Source organism: Balaenoptera acutorostrata, chromosome X (assembly GCF_949987535.1).
Source record: "Balaenoptera acutorostrata chromosome X, mBalAcu1.1, whole genome shotgun sequence".
Lineage (NCBI taxonomy): Eukaryota > Metazoa > Chordata > Mammalia > Artiodactyla > Balaenopteridae > Balaenoptera > Balaenoptera acutorostrata.
This window is the reverse complement of record NC_080085.1, coordinates 1,503,928-1,528,772: the sequence shown is the minus strand read 5'-3', so window position 1 is coordinate 1,528,772 and position 24,845 is coordinate 1,503,928. Positions and strand designations below refer to the sequence as shown.

General features: G+C 45.4%; 1 protein-coding gene across 10 annotated transcripts in view; it reads left to right on the top strand.

Moving 5' to 3' along the window:
* Positions 1-24,845, top strand: part of DHRSX (dehydrogenase/reductase X-linked) — a 331,509-nt gene that overhangs the window by 157,925 nt on the left and 148,739 nt on the right. For all 10 annotated transcript variants that reach the window (XR_009006655.1, XR_009006656.1, XR_009006658.1 and 7 more), the window contains exons 5-6: positions 765-972; positions 12,726-12,933. Coding sequence is in view for 2 of the 10 variants with exons in the window: in XM_057538074.1 (XP_057394057.1) it covers positions 765-972; positions 12,726-12,933 (416 nt within the window). In the remaining 8 variants the exon portion in view is untranslated. The remainder of the gene's footprint in view (positions 1-764; positions 973-12,725; positions 12,934-24,845) is intronic.

Below are 24,845 nucleotides of genomic sequence, written 5' to 3'. Positions count from 1 at the left end.
CCCATCCCATCCTCATCCCATCCTCATCCCATCCTCATCCCATCCTCATCCCATCCTCATCCCAACCTCATCCCAACCCATCCCATGTTATCCAAACCATCTCATCTCCTCCCATCCCATCCCATCCCATCCCATCCCATCCCATCCCATCCTACCCCACCCCACCTCATCTCCTCCCATCCCATCCCATCCTCATCCCACTTCATCTCCTCCCATCCCACCTCCTCCCACCTCATCTCCTCCCATCCCATCTCATCTTATCCCATGTTATCCAAACCATCTCATCTCCCATCCCATCTCTTCTCATCCCACCCCATCCCATCTCCTCCCATCCCACCCCGCCTCATCCCATCCCATCCTCATCCCACCTAATCTCATCTCTTCCTCATCTCACCTTATCCCACCTCATCTCCTCCCATCCCATCCCATCTCATCTCAAGCCATGTTATCCAAACCATCTCATTTCCTCCCATCCCACCTCATTCCATCCCACCTCATTCCATCCCACCTCATTCCATCCCGTCCTCATCCCATCCTACTTCATCCCATCTCATCTCTTCTCATCCCACCCCATCCCATCTCCTCCCATCCTCATCCCGTCTCATCCCATCTCATCCCATCTCATCCCATCCCATCTCATCCCATCCTATCTCATCCCATCCTCATCCCATCTCATCCCATCTCATCCCATCTCATCCCATCCTCATCCCATCCTCATCCCATCTCATCCCATCTCACCATCCCTGACCCTCCTCTGTCCCCAGCTGGTGTAATGATGGTGCCGCAGAGGACCACCGAGGACGGCTTTGAGGAGCACTTTGGTGTGAACTACCTGGGGCACTTCCTGTTGACCAACCTCCTCCTGGACACCCTGCGGGAGTCGGGCGCCCCCGGCCGCAGCGCGAGGGTGGTGACCGTGTCCTCGGCCACACACTACGTCGGGGAACTGAAATTGGACGACCTTCAGAGCAGGTGGGTGCTGGTTGCCAGGGGTCTCGGGTGCTGCCAGGGCGGTCAGGGTGACCCGTCACCACGACGCACTGGCCAGGGTGCTTGTCCCAGGTGATGGCGGTTCACACCCCCAAACGTTTGTCAATCAACCTGTCTCGAGGTGAAAGCTGTGTTGACTAAGACAGGCAGACCTGGGAGATGCTGCGGGTTTGGTTCCAGACCACAGCAGTGAAGCAAATATTGCAATGAAGCAAGTCACACAAATTTTTTTGCTTCCGAGTGCATCTAAAAGTCATGCTTACACTAGACTGTAGTCTAGTAAGTGTGCAATAGCATCATGTCTATAAAAACAACATACACACCTTCATTAAAAAACACCTTACTGCTAAAAAATGCTAACCGTCCTCTGAGCGTACAGTCAGTCATAATCTTTTTGCAGTAGTAACATCAAAGATCCCTGATCAGAGATCACTGTAACAAATATAATAATAATGGAAAAGTTTAAAATACCGCGAGAATGACCAAAATGTGACACAGAGGCACAAAGCAAGCACATGATGTTGGAAAAATGGCGTCAATAGACTTACTCCACGCGGGGCAGCCCCAGACCTTCAATGTGTAAAAATATGCAATATCCGTGAAGCGCAGTAAAGTGAGGTCTGCCCGTATTAATAATTGTTAGCTAACTGGCACTCACACATCCATATCCGTCTATTTATATTTATGCTTTGAGGTAAATCCTATTATTATCCTCATTTTACACTTGAGGAAACTGAGAAGCATATATATATATATTTTTTTTAAATTTTTATTTATTATTTTATTTATTATTTATTTATTTTTTTGGCTGTGTTGGGTCTCCGTTTCTGTGCGAGGGCTTTCTCTAGTTACGGCAAGCGGGGGCCACTCTTCATCGCGGTGTGCGGGCCTCTCACTATCGCGGCCTCTCTTGTTGCGGAGCACAGGCTCCAGACGCGCAGGCTCAGTAGTTGTGGCTCACGGGCCCAGTTGCTCCGCGGCATGTGGGATCCTCCCAGACCAGGGCTCGAACCCGTGTCCCCTGCATTGGCAGGCAGATTCTCAACCACTGCGCCACCAGGGAAGCCCCGAGAAGCATATATTTTAAAAAATGTATTTAATTGAAGTATAGTTGATTTACAATGTTGTGTTCATTTCTGGTGTACAGCAAAGTGATTCCGTTATACATATACGTACTTTTTTTCCGCATTCTTTTCCATGATGGTTTATCCCAGCATATTGAGTAGAGTTCCCTGTGCTCTACAGTAGGACCTTGTTGATTATCTATTTTATATATATTAGCGTGTATATTTTAATCCCAAACTCTCAGTCCTTCCCTCCCCCACCCCCTCTCTGTTGGCTACCACGAGTCTATTCTCTGTGTCTGTGAGTCTGTTTCTGTTTGGTAGATAAGTTCCTGTGTGTCATATTTTAGATGCCACATATAAGTGCTATCCTGCGCTATTTGTCTGTCTCAGACGTCTGGTCTCCAGGACTGGGAGAGGTTGAAGGCCTGTTGCTTTCAGCCCCCAGTTTGTGGGTCACCTGTGCTGGGGCTGTAGGAGACCTTCAGGGTGTGTGGGTCTCGTGGAGGACCAGCCCCGTGGCCTCTGAGCCGGGCCAGGATGGGGTGTCATGGACGCTCTGGGGTCCTGATGGAGTTAACGGGCTGACTTCATTCCCTGCCGTTTCTGAGTTTTCCCCATTTATTTCTCAGCACGTAGGTGTGTGTAGCCCTTTAGCCAGCCCGGGGCTTTCTGCACGGGGCGTGCATAGCAAGGAAGAAAATGCAAAGGACCCTGAGCCTGGAGAGATTTTAGTGTCGCCTCAAGCACTCACGCAGCAGTGCGCCTGCTTCTCCCCCTGGGCTCAACACCCTGTGTTTTAACTCCTGGGGTCCAGTCATCCCTCAAAGGGGCGTCTTTGGACGGAGTGGTTCTCTCATCGGCATGGGTCCAGGCTCAGGGTCTGCAGACGGTATAGGATCGCCAAGTGTTTCCTGCATCTGATGGGGGGCATGACTCCACACGGCTCGAAAAAAACAGCATCGTGACAAGGGTACCCGTGTACGGGGTGGGGTGCTTCTTTCAGGAATATTCTTGTCTTTTTCTCCTTTGAATACGGGTGTAGAAACATGCAAGAGAGAACGCAGGTGTGTGCACCCGTTGCTTCCTTTTTCTAAAATGAAGCTTTTTATGGCATCGCACAAAACTCTGACATTTGCAGAGAAGTAATCTCATGGCCCGCAGGAGTGAGTGTGTCAGGAAGTGGTGACAACTGCCCTCCTGTATTTGTTTACATTTTTCTATGTCAAATCACATCAAAGGCATCTCGTTGTATCATCTTTTTCCCTAAATGGTTATCCAAAGGGGATGAGACCATTTAGGACCGTGGTTTTCAAGGTGGGGTCCCCAGATCAGCAACATCTGTATCACCTGAGAAGTGATAGATGATACAGGTAGATGCTCAGACCACACCCTCCCAACCTGTGAAATCAAAACTCTGGGGGTGGGAAAATAATCTGAAAAAATGTATGTACGTATACACACACATATATATATACACATATATATAACTGAATCACTTTGTAGTACACCTGAAACTACCACAATACTGTAAATCTTACTATGTATAAAATAGATAACTAATGAGAACCTACTGTATAGTACAGGGAACTCTCTACTCACTGCTCTGCGGTGACCTGAATGGGAAGGACATCCAAAAAAGGGGACATAAGTATACGTAGAGCCGATTCATTTTGCTGTACAGCAGAAACTAACACAGTATTGTAAAGCAACTCTACTCCAATAAAAATTGCTTAAAAAGACAATAAAAAGGTATTTCCTAGCAACCTGCCCCCTCCAAGTAAATTTTATATATACCTTATAGTGTATATTTTACTTCAGACCATGCCAAATATAGCCTTTTAATTCTATAATAAACATACAGAAAATTACCTTTAAAAAACCCAGAAGAGCCCCACTCACTCTTGTTCCATTTTAAAGGCTTGACAATAGACTGTTAAAATGTTAAAACTGTGTTAAAAACAAAACAACTCAGGGTGTGGGGCCAGGCATTGGGAATTTTAACACACCCTCTGAGGGGCTCTTAATGCATGCTGACATTTGAGAACCACTTGGGTTGAAAACATGCTGCCTTTTGGGGTAAAAAAAAAAAAAAAAAGGGTGAATTCTTGTCTCGCACCTGATGTAAACACCGCTGGTGATGACGGTTAATTGCCAAGATTGATTTGCTGGCTTGGATAAGGAACGTTCTTGTCAAGCATAAATCACTTGTAAAAGCATAAAGTGTTCCAAACCCAGGTGGGTTGTTACACACAAGAGGGCTTGTCACCTCTGCCCAGCTGCACTCAGTCCCTCCTACAGAAGAAATTCCAATGGAAGAGGTGGGCAGAATCTCTGGAAATGTGTAGTCAATGAACAAGACTCGTGATGTAGTGGATAGCTTTGTTTAAAAAAAAAAAAAAGTTATATTTAGGGGGAAGAGGGTGAAAAAGCTATATACAATTTAAGTAAAAATTTATATATTTAATATATTTAATACTTGTATATCTATAATATTTAATTATATATAATATGTAAATGATATAAAATATATCACTTGCAATATTTATGTAATTATGCAATTATATGTTTATAATTTACATATATGTGAGAGGGAGAGAGAGACTGACTTTTTTTTAAAGGTATCAACTGTGCACAAAGCTCTGTTACATCTTTTTTAAAAAATTGCCACACAATATTATATAATATATAAGTTACAGGTGTACAACAGAGTGATTCACAATTTTTTAAGATTCTATTCCATTTACAGTTATTATAAAATATTGGCTATATTCCCTGTGCTGTACAGTATATCCTTGTAGCTTATTTTATTTTATTTTATTTTTAAAATTATTTTTTTTTGGCCACACCATGTGGCTTGTGGGATCCTAGTTCTCTGACCAGGGATCGAACCCACACCCCCTGCAGCTGAAGCACAGAGTCTTAACCACTGGACTGCCAGGGAAGTCCCCTTGTAGCTTATTTTATACATAATAGTTGATATCTCTTACTTCCCTCCCCCTCTATTGCCCCTCCCCTATATGGCCACTCCCCTCTATTGCCCATCCCCCTATATTACCCCTCCCCTATATTGCCCCTCCCCCTTCCCGCTCCCCACTAGAGTTGGACTTGTTTTCAGAAACTACCTCCCATGCTTGGAGGGGCTGACAAGGTCGACCAGCGGGCCAGAGATTCAGGGAAGCGGTGACGTTTGCAGTCTTGAACCTAAAGACTAGGTGACTTAGGTAGAATTTCTGTGCTGTGATGTTTGAGGCCAGATCCCTTCTTCTTTTGGGGGAACCTCATTCTCTTCCCCTGAATGCCTTCACCTGATAGGACAAGGCCCACCCACATGGCCGAGGTTCACCTGCTTTACACGCAGGCTACTGGTTTCGTGGTTCATCTCCTCTGAAAAATACCTTCCTGGCATCATCTAGACTGACATTGGACCAAACACTTGAGCGTGGACATGTGAAATGAACCGTCAGGGGCACAGATGTGGGCAAGGCATTCTGTAGGTGACGCACCGTGGTGTCCGGGAGACGGGTCTGCCCACTACCCACCCTGCACCCTGACTTGTCTCCGTGCTCAGCCTCCTGCGCCCACGGGCACCTCGGGACCCAAGGGACCCTCTGGGGGGGTTGCGTCAGAGGTGCCCCAGCTTCACGCCAGCCCTGAGGGTGACCGCATGGGAAGACCCCTCTGCATCTCTCCTGGGGGCAGCTCCTCCTGCTTATCCTTGGACCCTCCCCTCTTAATGCAGGCAGCCGTTTCCTGGGCTGCCCTCAGCTACAGAAAGAAAGAAAATGGTACCCTCCTACCTCCTCTCCTCGGACCCAAACCAAAGCGAGTCCCCCATCTTGACTCTTGACCTCGGAAGAGATCAAGGGATTAAGATTTGCTCTTAATGGCAAAGTTAACAGAACCCTCTGGATGCAGGAGTGGCTACGTCCTGTGTCACCAACCGAGGTGCTTCTTTGGGTACAAGTGCTGCGTGTCCCTGGGTCTTGTGGCTCTGTCCACAAAGGCCCAGCTGCAGACCAGGGCTCAGAGTGGACTTTCGTAGCGTTCCTCACAAGCACACTGTCCTCATGGCTTCCTCTCCCCCCAAGAAGCTTACATCTTAGGGCTTACTTCCTCTGAACGTAGAAAAGTCTCCTTGTTTTTATTGGCTTTCTCTCTTCTCTATTCTTCAGTGGAGCAAATCAGCGAAGTCCACATTTTTATGGTTTGTACCAAGTAACTTTTGCTTTTTTCTTTTTTGGCCACGCCGTGTGGCTTGCGGGATCTTAGTTCCCTGACCAGGCATCACACCCAGGCCACGGCAATGAAAGTGCCAAGTCCTAACCACTGGACCGCCAATTCCCAAGTCACTGTTGCTTTTGTAAAACAGTGGTTACTGTATGAGTTTCCTTGGGCGGCCGTGACAAAGGACCAGAAATTTGGGTACCATAGAACGACGGAAAGTTATTGTCTTACGGTCCTGGAGACTGGAAGTCCAAGATAAGGTTGCCTGGTTAGGCAGGGTGGGTCCCTCGTGGAGGCCCTGGGAGGAACCCACCCAGGCTCAGTCTCTTCCAGGCTTCTCTCCAACCTCTGGAGTTTGCTGTATGGCATGAGTCATATTGGATTGTAGCCCACCCAAACAACCTCATTTTAACTTGATCACCTCTGCAAAGACCCTGTTTCCAAGGAAGGCCCTATTCTGAGGTCCTGGGGGTTAGGACTCCAACAGAACCTCTTCTGTTATGGGAAGAGGGGGGAAGCAATTCAGCCCACAGCACGCACCATTGGTCCCTCCCCAATGGATAGATCCTTAACCTTTAAAGCTCACGTTATTTCAGCCTGACCTTGCTTGGGAGACACAATAATCATTGACACGTTATAGGCATGGCCCTGTCTTGTCGTGAAAATAGCCGTCTTGGTTTGAGTTTCCCAAACTTATTTAACTCTGGGGCAGTTTTTCACTATTTTATTCATAAGTACGTCTTCACATCCTCGTGTATCGTTGGTTGTGGCACCTCTGTGGTGAGATGTCATGTTATAAATATGCTGTCCTGCATTGACGTGGTTTTCACTAAACATCTAGCATGTTCAGCGTGTGTCCTGGGACCCCTTACAGGCAGCCGGCACCCTTGCCGTGCTTCTGTGACCAACTCTAGCAGGTGTTTGGATGAGGCTGGAGTTCACAGGGGGCCCTGCCACATCCTGGGCTGTCTCTGCCGATTTCCCTTCGTGGAAGGACAGAGGCTCTTCTTAGCTCACGATATTTTCAGAGGTCCTGGTGGGTGGTCTCTCTTTCCATCTTCCTCTGTCATGTTAAACCTAGGACACCAAGGCAGAATGCAAGGCAGTTGTTTGTCTTGTCAAGGGAAAACTTCAGTTTGGAGCTGAGGGATTCTTTACTTACCGACGTACCGGATATGGGTCCTACTTGCAGACTGATCGTTTATCGGGCTCGACCAGCATCCAAAACGCGCCAATTGGAAACTAGGTTATGGGTAGTACGTGGAGTTTCCATAATTGTGTTTGCCATGTGCTGATGTGTTACTGTCTCAGAATCGAACTTTTAAGGGAAGCTATTGGGACTTACTCATATGAAGTGAACATCACACAGTCAGTTGTCTTACTGGACTGAGCCATCTCACACACACACACACACCACACACACACCACACACACACACACACCACACACACACACACACACACACACACACACACACACACACACACCATGGTGTCCATCAAGGTAATCAATGAAGAGCTCGTTTCTTATCATAAACTGTCCAGGCCGGTTGGTTTTTTCTGATCTCCAACGGCAAGAGGGGAATAATGTTTTCTATAATACGCCGAAAACACAGACGTCAGATACCCTTAATCATATCCACATTCAGGGTCACGTGTGTTTCACTGGGGTTTTCCTTCAACAGGAAAGCTCAGTGAATTAATGGTTTTCAAGATATTGTCTTATAAATCCCATAGTCATAGACACGATTTCCCATGGGACTGAGGGAGTTCAGGAAATGGACTCCTCGTGAGACACTTAAAATAATGCAAAATGGTTTTCTAGGACAGGTGGGTGATAGTTTACCTGTGGGCAGTGGAGAGCAGTGCTCAGGAGGGACCTTGGCCACTGGTGTGGAAGTAGTTAAAAACTCAATGGCTCTGAGTAGAAAGCATATGGATTAATACGGTGTAGGTCAAAGATGGTGGAAAGCCAGTGAGAAAAGCCATCTTTAAGGTAGGATGGAATATATATATACACACAGACACACACAAACATATATATATACACATACCCACACATATACGTATATGGGTGTATATATATATATAGACACACATATATAGACACAAACATATATGTATATATGAATATGTATACACATATAGAGACACATATAGACACACATATACATATATATGAGTATATATAGGTACATATATAGACACACATATGTATATATGAATATATATATAGACATGTACATATATACGAATAAATATATGAGTATATATATAGACACATACACACATCTATGTATATATGAGTATATATACACATATATAGATGCACACATATATGTATATATGAGTATATATACACATGTGTGTATGTGTGTATACACATATGTCTACACACATTCATATACATATATGTGTATATGTATATACAAATACATATACACACTCATGCAGTGTGATCGATGGCCATTTCTTGGTGGGGAAGAATACTGTGAAATCACTATGGAATTGATTTTCAATTCTTCTTTGAGCTTTGTAATTTTTTTACAACCCATATATATTTCTTTTATAATAATGAAAAATTAATATTATCCTTAAAAAGTTCTCCCAAGGTATACCTTTGGTCCTACTGAAGGGGACCAGAACATGCCAGCCCCAAATGCACCTCTTTGATACATGGGATCTTTTGAGCTAAAGGCAATTGAGAACAAGCAGACCCAGGAAATGCTCTTTACTCCCCCCCACCCCACCCCCAATTGTCTAAAAAATAAAGTATCAATTTACGGTTTTGTAAAGGAAATTTACATTTATCCAGGGATTTTCCATTTGTAGTAATGTCTCCATTCCAGGAAGAGAGCTACTCCTGGAGATGACTCTTTTCACCCGAGAGACTCTTATTTGCATAACAAGACAGTCCTTATTTATATACACACATTTCTTCCCTTCCCATAACTTACCTCCTCCACCCAGAATCCCCAAACCACTTTTCCTTTGTTTACCCTAAGATGGTATATAAGCCTCTATCATCTGGCCACCTCCTTGAATCACATCATTTTGGGAATTCCTATATGTATGCATGTAATTAACACTGTTTTCTCTTGTTAAACTGTCTTTTAGCAGTTTGATTTGCAGGCCCCAGGACAGAACCTAAGAGGATAGAGGGAAAAGAGTTTCCCCCCTACAATACTTTATTAAAATGTAGGTTTTACGTGTGTATATTTTAAAAAGTAGAAATATGTGGGTGTGCATTTATTGTCATAGGCAATAGTAATTTCTTCTTTGATGAGAACTTGAAACCTCATTTCCTTAGCAGAAATGTATGACCTGCTACATTCTTGGCATCTTGCTAAGCATGGGGGCACTAGCGGACCGCGTGCACTTAGCACCTGGTCTCAGGTGGCTCAGTGTAATTACTTCAATGGGTGTAGATCGGCTGTCAGATGAATGCCAGATGCAGACCAAGTACAGTCCTCAATCTTGTAAATGCCACATACTGTTTACATGAAACACAGGTGTCAAAAAAGCCAGTGTCCTCTTCCCAACCAGAAAGCCAAGCTGCTTCAATTTAGGATAGGATTTCCCATCTCTAAGTAATGTTTTCCTAGTTTTTAATCAAGAACCCCTTTGAGAATTATCGAGTCTTTGATTCAATACACAGGTTTGCATATGTTGTGTTCAAAATATCATTCTTCACCTTTCCTTCTCTTGTCTGTAAGGTAGAGAAAGTGATGGGGGTCTGAATATGCCAACTCAAAATATGACAGTTTGACATACAGGTTATTTTGAGCTTCTTGAGAAGCAACAGATGCAGAAGGATGCCTTTCTGGAGCCTCCCTTATCTGACTAAAAGCAGAAACTTGTGAGAAATGAGGACTTCCCAACTCTTTGGGGTTTTCTCTTCTTTTCTATGAAGTTCCCCATACATGTAAAATTAGAAGTAAAATTGGTACACTTCTCTCTTTAATCTGACACGTGGTGGTTTAATTTGCAGGCCTCAGGTACAGAACACAAAAGTACAGGAGAAAAGTTTTTACTCCCGGACAGAAAGGCTACCACAAGACTGTCTCTACTTTTGTTTCAGATTGACTTTCAAATTAGTTACAAAGTAGTTACATCAATAGATTGTTATTTATTGAAAACAAAGATATATTTTTATGGTTTCTGGTCTACCTTTTGACACCATTCATTACAAAAGCAACGTATTAAAAATCTCATGTTTCGAATCAAGCCACCCAGACATTTCATGAATTTCTTCTACCTCTGCTTAAGTTTGTGGATTGATTCTCCCTTTCAGCTGCCTTCTGTCTGTTAAAATTGCAACAGTCTCTTCATTGTTTTAAACACCAAGTGTCTCTGCCATTCCTCGGGGCTTTATTAATAAACTTTCATGGGGAATCATGTCCTCTCGTGTATCGGCTTTGATTCTTTTCCAGTTCTACTGTGGATGTTTATTTATCTTTAAATCCACCAGGGAACCTCTCCTGAAATTACTTGTACTCTTGATTTTTTTTCCTCCTGTAGAGAAATGTATTGACTTCCCCCCCCCACATAGTATATTTAGAGAATTTCTGTTCTCTCTTCTCCATGCTACGATACAAAACCATAGTTGTATCACTCGTCAGTTTACCCTTGAGGAATCTGCACATTTATGGTTCCCTCTCTTCTTTCTAAATTCAGGGTTCCTGTTCCCTCCCAAACAGCCCTGGTAATTCAGGAGCAAACGCGTGCACGTGATGTCAAAATGGCCCAGTTCCAAGGTGAAAGTTCAGCCTTTCTCTCCCCCCACTTAATAACTCCCTCTTTCCTGGAGCTCTCTCCTCTTCTCGGGGGAAGAGACAGGAGGAATCTGCCAAAAACAAGTATCTTGATGATAATTGGGAGGTTGTCTTGGATCAGGGGAGGGCATCTGGGCTCAGAACTGCGCTATATTTTTGTCTTAATTCCTCCCTCCAACAAAAGATCTGTTTGGAATTCCTTTGGCCAACGCCCTGCGGCAAGCTTGTCAGGTGTCACCCTTGGCTGACTTATTTTGAGTCATCTTTAAGACAGAGGACTTGGGGTTTATTTTCCAGCTTAAACTGCATGGACCCGAGGCCAAACCTCAGGGTTTGCCTGTGGCCTCTTGTGACGAGGGGCTGTGTGATGGGCACACCGTGGGGGCATGCTGATGAGGAAGAAAGATGCTACCCAGAAAACAGCAGGAGGCGGGACCCAGTCCGAAAAGGGGTTCATGTGGTTGTCGCATAGGAACGGATAAGCGCCCATGTATGCAATTTACAGAATTGAGGTTTTTCAGAAAGTCTCACTCGGCAACTAAGCATACGAGGCTTGATTTCTCTGATACCCTTTCTTGTACTGTTTTCTACGTTCTAATATTTCCCTTTTCCTTTTTTTCCCCCCCTTCTTTGCTTTCCTTGGTCATGTTTTCTCAGTTCACTTTTCTGAATCATTTAGTCAATTTAGTTCATTTATTGCAATCTTGTTTTTTTTATTGGCTGCGTTGGGTCTTCGTTGCTGCGTGTGGGCTTTCTCTAGTTGCGGCGAGCAGGGGCTACTCTTTGTTGCAGTGCATGGGCTTCTCATTGCGGTGGCTTCTCTTGTTGCGGAGCACGGGTTCTAGAGTGCGTGGGCTTCAGTAGTTGTGGCTCACAGGCTCTAGAGCGCAGGCTCAGTAGTTGTGCGCACGGGCTTAGTTGCTCCGCAGCACGTGGGATCTTCCTGGACCAGAGCTCAAACCTGTGTCCCCTGCGTTGGCAGGTGGATTCCTAACCACTGCGCCACCAGAGAAGTCCCCATTTATTGCAATTTTTAATTCTTATTTAGGAAGATCCTTTGTCCATTGAATTCCAAAGAGTGTTTTTTTCTGTGTTTCACGCGATGACTCTGATTTCCTTCTTTTCATCTTTGACTGTGTGAAACTCCCACGAGGGTGAATTCCATGGATGGATTTTCTCCCAACTGAGGAGACACCTCTGAGATTGAAAGAGTGAAAGTAACATAGAATATGGGGCACATTCCACCGGAAGAAGGAACTCAGGTGGGGCAGTATTCATATCCCATAAAACTCAGGAAAAGGAACTATGGGCCTGAAGAAAGTGACTAATCCCTAACGAATGAGAAACGATGTGTTTTGCCAGAAAGGCATCCCCGGTTGTCAACATGCTGTGCCCCCCATAACATAATCTGCAACGATAGGAAGCCAAAATTGACAGGCTGCATGTGAGCAGGACATGCGTCAGGGCCTGTTTCCCAAGCGCTGAGCATTCGGAGGGGAGAAAAATGCAGTCAGTTCTCAGAGATGGAGACAATTCTCGTAACACACTTGAACTCATGTGCGTGTGTAGCTGCCCTCAGCCTGTAGCTGGAGATTGCCTCCCGGCCGGGCGAGGGGCCAATCGGGGCCAGATGCCCGCGTTTCACACTCTCTCCCGCTTTGCTTCTGCAGCAAGAGCTACTCGGCGCACGCGGCGTACGCCCAGAGCAAGCTGGCCCTGGTGTTCTTCACGTACCACCTGCAGGCACTGCTGGAGGCCACAGGCAGCCCCGTGACCGCCAACGTGGCCGACCCCGGCGTGGTGGACACCGACCTGTATAGACACGTCTTCTGGGGCACACGGCTCATTAAGAAGCTGTTCGGCTGGTGCTTATTCAAGGTAAGGCTGCGACGGTCGGGCGTGTCGCTGTGGCTTGTGCGCTGCGAGCCCACGTGTGCAGGGTTCGGTTTCGCCTTCCCGAAGCGGCCGGGCTTTCTGTGCTCGTGCCCGGGGGGTCCTCAGGACGATGAGGTCCCATTGCCGAGATAAGCAGCACCGAGGCAGAACCCTCCCCTGTGTATCCACGCGGGTGTTGGCATTTTTTTGCTCTTGTTGTTGTTCGAAAGGAGAAAAGTCGATTTCGGTCAGAGGCCGGCGGCGGGCTTGCTTTGGCTCCCAAAGACCCTGGTCATGCGAGGGTGTCTGACCCGGGGCTGATGGGTCTCAGAGGGTCGTGTCTTGAAAGAACAGGCGGCATCTGGGGCTGTCCTTCTGGTCTCTCCCTGGCCCTGGTTTGCGCGCTCTTGCAGGGCGTTGGAAGGACACGCGTCTGCCTCTAGAAGCGAAAGCCGTGTGTCTTCCCCTCCTGTGTCCGTCCTGTTCGGGAATAATCGTGTGCGCTGCCCGCTTGTGTCTGTGAGGCCCTGTGCGCCGTGTCTCCTTGGACAGCGCTTTGCTTCTCTTTGACTTTTTATTTTCTGTTGGCGTACAGTTGATGAACCATGCGGTGTGAGTTTCAGGGGTACAGCACAGCGATTCAGTTATGCATATGCGTGTGTCCACTCTTTCTCAGATTCTGTTCCCATTTCGGTTGTTACAGAATGCTGAGTAGAGTTCCCTGTGCCCTTCGGCAGGTCCTTGTGGGTTATCCATTCTACCTGTGAGGGTTTGCATCTGCTAACCCCAAACTCCCAATCCATCCCGCCCCCCGACCCTTCCCCCCATAACCATAAGTTCCTTCTCTAAGCCTGTCAGTCTGTTTCTATTTTGTAATTAAGTTCATGTGTGTCATTTTTTTTGATTGCACATATAAGTGATACCACACGGTATTTGTCTCTGTCTGACTTACTTCACTCCGTATGACAATCTCTAGGTCCATCCATGACATTATAGGTTATGGTAAGATAGTGAGTAGAGTTCCCTGTGCTCTACAGTAGGGCCTTGTTGGTTGTCTATTTTATATACAGCCGTGTGGACATGTCAATCCCAATCTCCCAATCCATCCCTCCCCCCGACCCTTCCGCCCATAACTATAAGTTCCTTCTCTAAGCCTGTCAGTCTGTTTCTGTTTTGTAATTAAGTTCGTTTGTGTCACTTTTTTTTGATTGCACATATAAGTGATACCACACGATATTTGTCTCTGTCTGACTTACTTCACTCCGTATGACAATCTCTAGGTCCATCCATGTATCTATATACACATTATAGGTCACTGTGAGATAGTGGGTAGACTTCCCTGTGCTCTACCGTAGGGCCTTGTTGGTTCTCTATTTATATTATATACAGCCGTGTGGACATGTCAGCCCCAGTCCCACCATAGGCCACTTGGAGGACTCATCTGGGTCCCACTGAACCTCAGCAGACCCCTCCCCACGGGGCACCGGGCACGCAGGGCAAAGCACAGCCATGGCCGAACGCCGGGGGGAAGGCGGGCTCCCACAGTACACATGAACCGGACACGGGGGGTGAGGCCGGCAAGTAGGAGGTGGGGGCACACAGAAGGCTTGGTGACACATGCCTCCTGCCGCCACGGCCATGGCTCAGATGATGCCAAGTGAGAAATGGTGAATGCCAGGCCCCCCGAATCCCTCCGATTAAAGGTTCCCCGTGTTTCTGTTTTGGTGTCCCTTCTGCCCCATTTTGCCCACGTAGAGTGAGCCCTGACAATCTAGTATGCAGGGGTCTCTGGGTTTGTTTGTTTTTTTAACGTTCGACTCCATTTATAGTTATTAGAAAATATCAGCGATATTCCCGGTGTTGTACGCTCTGTCCTTGGAGCTTATTTTATGCCTAATAGTCTGTACCTCTGAATCCTCTCCCCCTATGTTGCCCTTTGGGGGATCTGTTTCTTGATCAAACTTCCTTTCTGGTGCAGTTCGGTTGTTATCCGTTTTACCCTGATAAGTGCAATAATCATAAGAAAAATTAACATCCTGTCCGTCACCCTCTGTATGACATACAAGCTAAAAATAATCCTTTATATAAATTTAATCCCCAAGTAACCCGGTGGGGTCCATAAAGACCATGGTTGTCGTTATTTTACTGTCCACACTGGAAGCATAGGGGTGAAATTCCCTACCTGCCCAAGGAGGCCCCGTGCCCCTACACACATTGGTGTTTCTGTGATTATTTCTTGTCTTTCTTTAAAAAATACTGTTTTTTATTTTTGTATTTTTTTTGCTTTTTATTGAAGTGTAGTTGATTTACAACGTTGTGTTAGTTTCAGGTGTAGAGCAAAGTGATTCAGTTATATATATATATTTTATATATATAGAGAGAGGTATATATTCTTTTTCAGATTCGTTTCCATTATAGGTTATTACAAGATAGTGAATATAGTTCCCTGTGCTCTACAGTAGGTCCTTGTTGATTATCTATTTTATATATAGTGGTGTGTATCTGTTAATCCCCAAATCCTAATTTCTCCCTCCCCCCCGTTTCCTCCTTGGTAACCATGAGTTTGTTTTCTATGTCTGAGTATGTTTCTCTTTCATAAATAAGTTCATTTGTATCATTAAAAAAAATTAGATTCCACATATAAGTGATATCATATGGTATGTGTCTTTGTCTCACTTACTTCACTTAGTATGATCATCTCTAGTTGCATCCATGTTGCTGCAAATGGCATTATTTCATTCTTTTTTATGGCTAAGTAATATTCCATTGTATATATGTACATCTTTGTTATCCATTCATCTGTTGATGGGCATTTAGGTTGCTTCCATGACTTGGCTATTGTAAATAGTGCTGCAGTGAACATTGGGGTGCATGTATCTTTTTTTTTTTTTTTTTTTTAAAGGATTTTCTTATTTATTTATTTATTTATTTATTTTTATTTATTTATTTTTGGCTGTGTTGGGTCTTCGGTTCGTGCGAGGGCTTTCTCCAGTTGCGGCAAGCGGGGGCCACTCTTCATCGCGGTGCGGGGACCGCTCTTCATCGCGGTGCGCGGGCCTTTCTCTATCGCGGCCCCTCCCGTCGCGGGGCACAGGCTCCAGACGCGCAGGCTCAGCAATTGTGGCTCACGGGCCCAGCTGCTCCGTGGCATGTGGGATCTTCCCAGACCAGGGCTCGAACCCGTGTCCCCTGCATTAGCAGGCAGATTCTCAACCACTGCGCCACCAGGGAAGCCCCGCATGTATCTTTTTGAATTAGAGTTTTCTCCAGGTATGTGGGATGGCTGGGTCGTATGGTAATTCTATTTTTAGTTTTTTAAGGAACCCGCATACTGTTCTCCACAGTGGCTGCACCAATTTATATTCCCACCAACAGTATAGGAGGGTTCCCTCTTCTCCACACCCTCTCCAGCATTTGTTGTTTGTAGATTTTTTGATGATGGCCATTCTGACGGGTGCGAGGTGATACCTCATTGTGGTTTTGATGTGCATTTCTCTGATAATTAGCGATGTTGAGCATCTTTTCATGTGCCTCTTGGCCATCTGTATGTCTTCTTTGGAGACACGTCTGTTTAGGTCTTCTGTGTGATTATTTCTTTAGGATAAATTCTTAAAAAGGAGTTTGTTTATCTAGAGGCTATGCACATTTAAAATCTGGTACCCAAACTCCCACAACACATTTCTGCTGATAATTTTCTAGTGTTTTGCCCCTAGACCATATGTGGTCTCATTTAACTCTGCATTTTTTTTTCCCGTTAGCAGTAAGATGGTATGTTTACAGGGCAGTGTCTGGCTTCTTGTTAGGATTACGTCTTTCTTTCCTCTGTCCATCACCTTTCAGTGGGAGGTGCTGATCGGCTTCCACAGTCTTGGCGGGTGGACCATATTCATTTCTTCCTCACCACGGGGTTGCAGAGATTAGAAACGATGATCGCTAGAGCCCTGGAGGGGAGGGTGGATGCCATAAATGACAGTGATTGCCCTGAGTTCTCCACCACTGGGCTCTCCTCAGTGCAGCATTTTGGGGCCACCCGTGGAACTCAGATTCTGACAAATATGAATTAACAGTTACAACCAGGCCCCAGCATCCAGCCAACACCAGCTGTAATTACATCTTCGTCAGCAGGCCATCAAAACCCACCTCTCCTGAATCACCCGGTTTCCCTTTGTGGTTCCGTTTGAAATCTACTTTCCCTTTGTGAATGTGACAACTTGTGCGAATTGTTGGCTCTTGTTCTCTGGGGACACTTATCTGTGTGTGTGTGTGTGTGTTGCGGAGGGGAGGTGATGATTCAGGAGAAGCTTTTCTGTATATTAGGGACATAATCACTTGTTTCATCTTCTACGATTGGTCCCCAGAATTCTTGTGCCTTCTGGTCTTAGAGAAAGTACTTTTTTTTGCCAGAATGAGTCAAGGGGTTAACATTTTTTTTTTCTTGTTGTAAATTGTTTTGTTGTTTAACTTTCATGGTTTCTGGGCTGACGTTGTGATTAGAAATCCCCCTCCAGTATTTTTACCTGTGACAACGACTGAATCCTTAGTCAGCCTGGGTGATGTCCGCAGGGGGTGATGTAGGAGGACCACAGGTGCTCATTCCTGTTCAAACTGGGAGCCCTGTGTCCAAGGGCCCATCCTTCTCTGCTGACCGCACACCATGACGGTTACTAAAACCGCCAACCATGACGCTTACTAAAGGTGTTTCCTAAAAACCTTCCCTTGCTTCCGTCTGTTCTGAATTTACTTTTATCTACACCATCACTCTCTTGTCTTACCTTTCCTGACTCTGAACTGATTATCTTTCCAGACTACCTTTTAGATGATTTTGCAAATCGAGAAAAACAGCATCTAGGAGGAGGAGGTCTCCCACATAATCATTTGCTCACATTTTGTACATTTTGGTGGTGGTCATCTTTTCACAACCGATATAATCATCGTAAGAAGACTTAATTTGGGAGGGGGAATTTTTTTTTTATTATTGGAGTATGGTTGCTTTACAATATTGGGTTCGTTTATACTATACAGTAAACGGAATCAGCTATACGTATACATAGATCCCCTGGGAGGGAGGATTTTTAACTTAATTCAGGGAGCCCCAGGATTTCAGACAGCGCTGTCCTCTGTCTGAATATAGGTCATCTCTCGTTTTGACCACGTCTTTCTTGATGCTTGCGATATTGTGGTTTATAATAAGAAATATGTGTACTTGGTCTTTGTCCCCATTTCTGCACAGAGCTCCTAAAACCCTTGGAGTTTCACAAATGTTGAGAGCCTGAAAGGTGTCTCTTGTTATGTTCAAGAGGTGGGCCCTTTGGAACTCACTTAAGGATGGTAGCTGGTTGCCAGGGAAACCAACCAGCGACTAAAGGGTTGGAATTTTCATTCCCACCCCCTGACCTCCCGGGAGGGGGAGAGGGGCTGGGGGTTGAATCCATCACCAATGACCAATAATTTAATCAGTGGTGCCTGTGTCATGAAGCCTCCATAAAACCCCCAAAGGTCAGGGTTCAAATAGTTTCCTAGTTCGTGAACACATGGAGGTACCAGGAAAGTGACAGCCTGGAGGGGGTTTGGGGGTCCCCTGCCCCCTCCCCAGACCTCACCCTCTGCATCTGTCCCATCTGGCTGTTCCTGAGTTATCTGCTTTTATAATAAACCGGCGATCTAGTGAGTAAAATATTTCCTGACTTCTGTGAGCCATTCTAGCAAATTAACTGAACCCAAGGAGGAGTCATGGCAACCTTCCATCTATAGCCGGTTGGTCCGAAGCACAGGTGACCACCTGGCGTCGGAATTGTGGTGGAGGGCGGGGTAGTCCTGTGGGACTGAGCCCTTCACCTGTGGGGTCTGAGGCTACCTCTAGATGTGTCAGAATGGAGTTGAACTGTAGGACACCCAGCTGGAGTCGCAGAATTGCTTGTTGGTCTTGGAAAAGCCACTCTTGGGAACTGGTGATGAAAATCTTAGAGCTTTGCAGAGGTGCCTTGTCAATTCTCCATAAATGCCCATATATTTATTGCATTTATTCCTGATTATTTTATGAAATGCTGATGTTTGTTTCGGTTCTGAATAGGGTTTATTAAAGATATTACAAACTCTGAACACAACAGAATAAGTAAAATATTTAAAAGTCAAAAATAAATGAGCACACGTGTCATCACAGCACCTGCCATGCCGTGCTTTTCTCCAGATGCGATTTCCTTCCTCCCCCGAGACGTAACCCCTATCCCAGGTGTGGTGTTACCCGTTCTCCTGTTTCTCATTACATGGGTGTGTCTCTGAAATTTAATTTTGCATTCTTTCATCCTGACATAAGTAGAGTAATATCTGTGATTTGCTTTCTTTGCACCATAAATTTGTTTCCTGGGGTCGTTATAACAAATGACCACAAATCAGGTGGGTTAAAACCACAGACATTCATCCTTCTCCCGTTCCTGGAGACCAGACGTCTGAGGTCAAGGTGTCCCAGGGCTGCGCTCCCTCCAGAGGCTCCAGGGGAGGGTCCTTCCCGCCTCTTCCAGCTTCTGGGGGCTCCAGGCGTCCCTGGGCTCGTGGCTGCATCCCTCCCGTCTCTGCCTCTCTTCACGTGGCTTCTCCTCTGTGTCTGGGTCTCTCCTCTTCTGTCTCTTAGAAGGACCCTGTCATTGGATGTAGGGCCACCCTCATCCAGGAGGACCACATCTCGGAACCTTCATGGCTGCAAAGACCCCATTTCCAAATACAGTCCTGTTCAGGGACTCGGGCTTCAGCATGTCTTTTGAGGGGTCACAGTTTACCCCAAAGCACTTAGTATTAAATGTTGGAGATCTGCCTGTGCTGATGCACGTAGAAGTAGGTTATTGATTTCCGTCCCTTTGAAGTAGTCCACCTGCACATACATCATGGTTCAGATTCATTCTCAGGGTCAAGGACACTTGGGTTCTTTCCGGTTCTTTCCTGTTACCGCAGCTTTGCCGTGATGGGTCCTCCACAGATCTCCACATCTCACTTCCTCTAGGGAATATCACAGGCAGTGACATTTTAAGGCTAGAAGGTTCTCACACGTTCACGTTTCCTGGGAATTCCATTTGGTTTTCCCAGTGCACAATCCAGGTACTGAGAATTCCCAGTGGTTTACATCTTCATCATATGCGTTAAGTGTTGGACTTTTCAGTCTTTGCCAACCTGGGTCAACTGCCGAGCTCTTCAGTCCTGGAGCGGGAAATGGCATTTGCTGTGTTTTAATTTGCATTTGCATTTCCCGAAATATCCTTGTGGTTGAACGGTCTCCGTGAGATTATTTGGCATCTGGATGCTGGCTTCTGGGAAATGCCTTTTCCCCATCTTTCTAGGGGTTGTTTAGCCTTTCTGTTTTGCATTCATCTCTGTTCTTTATTCTGGCTGCTGATTTGTATCGGTTATGTATGTTGCCAATACTTTTTCCTTTGTATTTTCTGCTTCAAGAACATACAAAAAAGTAATATTGTATGGTTATAACCAAAGATATTGGAACACAGGAGAAAAATATTTTGAAAATGGAGAAACAAAAAGATCCATGTATATCTGTGTGTATATCTACACACACGTACATATACATGCATACATACATATGGAGTATGTAGCATATATCATTTGTGGAATGCACATTGATTTATAACTTCCTAGATGCACATGGTTATGTGGAAGATTATTTATTCAAGGGACATGATTCCTTCCCAAGTAATTTTGATATATTAAGAAATACTGGGCTTCTCTGGTGGTGCACTGGTTCAGAATCCACCAGCAATGCAGGGGACACGGGTTCGAGCTCTGGTCCGGGAAGATCCCACATGCTGCGGAGCAACTAAGCCCGTGCGCCACAACTACTGAGCCTGTGCTCTAGAGCCCGCGAGCCACAACTAGTGAGCCCGCGTGCCACAGCTACTGAAGCCTGTGCGCCTAGAGTCTATGCTCCACAACAAGAGAAGCCACTGCAATGAGAAGCCCGCGCACTGCAAAGAAGAGTACCCCCCGCTCGCTGCAACTAGAGAAAAGCCCGCACGCAGCAACGAAGACCCAACGCAGCCAAAAATGAATGAATGAATGAATGAATTTATAAAAAAAAGAAATAATAAGATTCCAAAATATCTATCACATTATCAGAAGAATCACATTATAACGGCCTCACTGATAACAATGTTCAGTATACTCTGAGCCTGTACTGCCTGTGGTGATGGCTTTATGATTCATTGTATGTGGGAACATGGAAATATAATTTCAAAATATAGGAAAACAATGTTAAAATAAATGTCTATTTCATTTTTTAAAAACAACAAAAAAAGAATAGACAGAAAAGTGATTTTACCAGTTCCATCACTGACATCTTCTACTTTCTAATAGATTTTCAGTCTCAATTTTTTTAAGCCATATGCTTATTTAATCTGCATATATGGATCAGACTGTCTCCTTTGACTGTGTGCTGCTTTTGAAAATGTTCCCATCTACTCTATAGGCAATTAAATAGTAGCTCATGTATAATTTGTCCTGGTAGCTAATTAGTTATTTTGAAGGGAAAACATCTAATGTTTCTCTCTGAAGAATACTTATACCTATTATCATTTGTATATTATACTTTATCATATGCTATGTTGTATATCATTCCTATCTTACTTTTTTTTTAGAATTTATTTATTTTTGGTGGCGTTGGATCTTCGTTGCTGCGTGCGGGCTTTCTCTAGTTGTGGCGAGCGGGGGCTTCTCATTGTGGTGGCTTCTCTTGTTGCAGAGCTCGGGCTCTAGGCACGTGGGCTTCAGTAGTTGTGGTGCGTGGGCTCAGTAGTTGTGGCTTGCGGGCTTAGTTGCTCCGCGGCGTGTGGGGTCTTCCCGGACCAGGGCTCGAACCCATGTCCCTTGCATTGGCAGGCAGATTCTTAACCACTGCACCACCAGGGAAGTCCTCCTATCTTACTTTTTAAAAAATAAAGTATCAGTTTAATTTTATAAAAACCTGACCTGTGGGGCACAGGGTTAGGCAACTATGGGTTGGCTGCATGGTTTTGAGAATAAAGTTTTATTGGCACACATGGCTGCTTTCATGTTACAAAGGCAGAGTTGTTGAGTAGTTACAACAGAGACCAAAAAGCCCACAGAAGTCAAAAGTATTTCTTATCTGGCCGTTTGCAGACAAAGTTGGCTGGCTCTGACCTAGAGAGATGACTGCATTTTAGTTTCCTTTCGCTCCCTTATTTGGGTAGTGTGGATCATACATTCCCTAGAAGGGGTGGTCTTTATTTCTAGAATGATTCTGACCGTCGTGGAGCCTTATTCTGTAATACCCTGTGGGATTCTGTTCCCCAACGACTTCATTGAGCACTTGCTTATTGATATTTATCCCGGAGCTGGAGATCCCCTTTCTGTGCTGTTTTTTGACAAGTGTGGATGGTAAAGTTTTGATGATTTGTTAAAAAAAAAAGGGGGGGGGGGAAGAAAGAAAAGAGAGAGAGAATTAAGAAGCATTTCTGTTTCCCACCCTTTTGCTTCAGAATAGTCTAATTGTCATGAGAAGCTTTTGAAAAGTGGAACGATTCCCTTTGAAAACTCTCAGGGTTTGGGAATTTTCGGAAAAGGAATTCTAAGTCAGCTTTCAAAATGCCTTCAATGCTTATTGCTTGGTTGAGGGTTTCTTCCTCCTCTGTGGTTAGTTCTGGCGGCATTCTCATATCAATAGAATCGTCTGTTTCAAGTTTTAGAATTAATGTGTTGTTACTAAGTCTCTTTCCTCCAGCCCAGGAATGCTCCTGATTCCAGTTGAATGAAATCAGCTACTCCCCTGGGCTCCTTTTAGACCTTCATTAACTCTTTTCAGTTTGCTTTTTCATCAGCTCACCTTTTAGTCTCTCAATTCTCAAGCGAAGGATTTTAAAATTTTTCAAATTTTAAGTTCTTTCGCTAGCAAAACATCCACGCTTGGACATCCTCACTCCCTATTTCTCCAGGAATCCCTCTATATCCCGAGACAGTATGTGTAGTTCTTTCTTTGTGGTCCAACATTGAGGTGAAACTTTCACCTATGAATCATTTTTTAAAAATCTTTTGATCATCACATGCACATTTGGATTTAAAATGTGCAACCACAGGGCACTGAGTAATGGTGCTTTTATATATAAGAGAGCAAATTATGGAAACTGTAGAATTACATAGTGGAAGCCTATTTGTTACCATGGCAATAAAGCAAAAGTGATGTGAGTTGTAAAGAGAAGAAAGCTGTAGGACAATGGCAGCCTCTGATGTCATCTTTATAATGATGATTGTATATCATCATTATACATATTATTTTGTTACACGTACGTGTGTGTGTATGCATTGTGTGAAGTCTGCAAGGAATAGCCCTCAGTCCCTGGGGGGCCGGGGGGGGGGGAGTCTTGAGGATTTATGTGTCTTTATGTCCCTTTATGTCATTTAATGGCATTCTTTTATATCACTCCGAAACCTCTATTCTACACCTTATCAAAAGCCGTGGACTTGATTCCAAATTCAGAGCTGGTCCCCTGGGTAAACTAGTTAGTACCTTGAAAAACCCCAGCAGGTTGATACATTTATAAAGATAAGAGGCTTCATTGGTTCTTTCTACAAGCAAATCAAGACCATTCCATATGTCTGTGCGGTAGGGTCAGGGAAGGTCTTCAGAGGGTGTGCGTGCCCTTCAGGCATCTAGGAAGCAGTTAGTAGCTTCATAAATCAAATCCAGCTCCGATACAGAAAACCTGCATCTCTCAGGCCGTCGGGCCCTTGCATTTGGGGATGTCGTCCTGGTTCCCTCCCCCCGACTCCCTCAAGATCAACGTGTACCACGAAAAAGCACGATTTTCAATGCTGACTGCATCTGGTCCCCTGGTCGGGGCTCCTGTCCAATAAGCCCTTTGAAATTCCCTTTATCAGGTCTCCAATTACAAATGATCACGTCTCCCCTGTGGAATGTGCCCTTGTCAGAATAACATATATGGCTGGCCGTGGTTGGTTCCCTTCACCATGCATCTAAATCTGTCCAGTGAAGACAGGAGATCAGAAAGTCTGGTCCTCGGACGGATGCGCTCAGCGGGTGAGAGGCCTAATTGAGCACCTCAAGGACACACGTCCAGGGAGCTTCCTCTCCCGCCTCTGAGTCCTGAGCTGCTCTGTTGTCGGGGACCGAGCATCCAAATGCAAGCACGCTGTCCCAGCAGCTTAAGACACGTGACACCCCCAGGTGACATTCCATCATGTCGTAGGGACCCACCATCCATGACTCCACGCTCCTTGGAGGTCAGCCTCTCGTCGGAGATGCTGGATGACCCACGGGAAGCCCAAGGTCATCACAGGGGTCCTCATAAGAGAGGTTGGGGGGCTGAGGGTCAGAGAGGGAGAAGTGACGGCGGAAGCAGAGGTCATGGATTCCTGGCTTTGAAGGTGGGACAGAGGACCACGGGCCAGGGGATGCAGGGGCCTCTCAGAGCTGAAAGAGGCAAGGAAACAGCTTCTCCCCGTGACACCTGCAGAAGGAATGCAGCGCTGCCCACACCTGGATGTTCGCCCGGATTCACTGTATGCTTCTGACCTCCTAGAATTTGAAGAAGATGGTAACTTTGCGCTGTTTTGAGCCACGAATTTTGTGATAATTTGCAAGAGCCCCCAGAGGAAATTCATACACTCTCCTCTCTCCTTGGATCTCAAGTGTCCAGACCATCATCTTGTGGCTTTTTAAGCTCAGTGGCTTCAGATCCTGCCTTTCCAGGGCAGGTTGATAAGACTCACCTCTCAGGTGGGTGCCTGCATCACCTGCCTGTGCCGGGCGCTGCCCGAGACACCACGAGGGAATCCTGCATGAAGCATCAGCCCCTCCCATCCTGATGATGCCTTTGACACACGTCTCAGAAACACCCAGATAGCACCCACGACAGGCTGCATGTTGCACAGCACTTCGT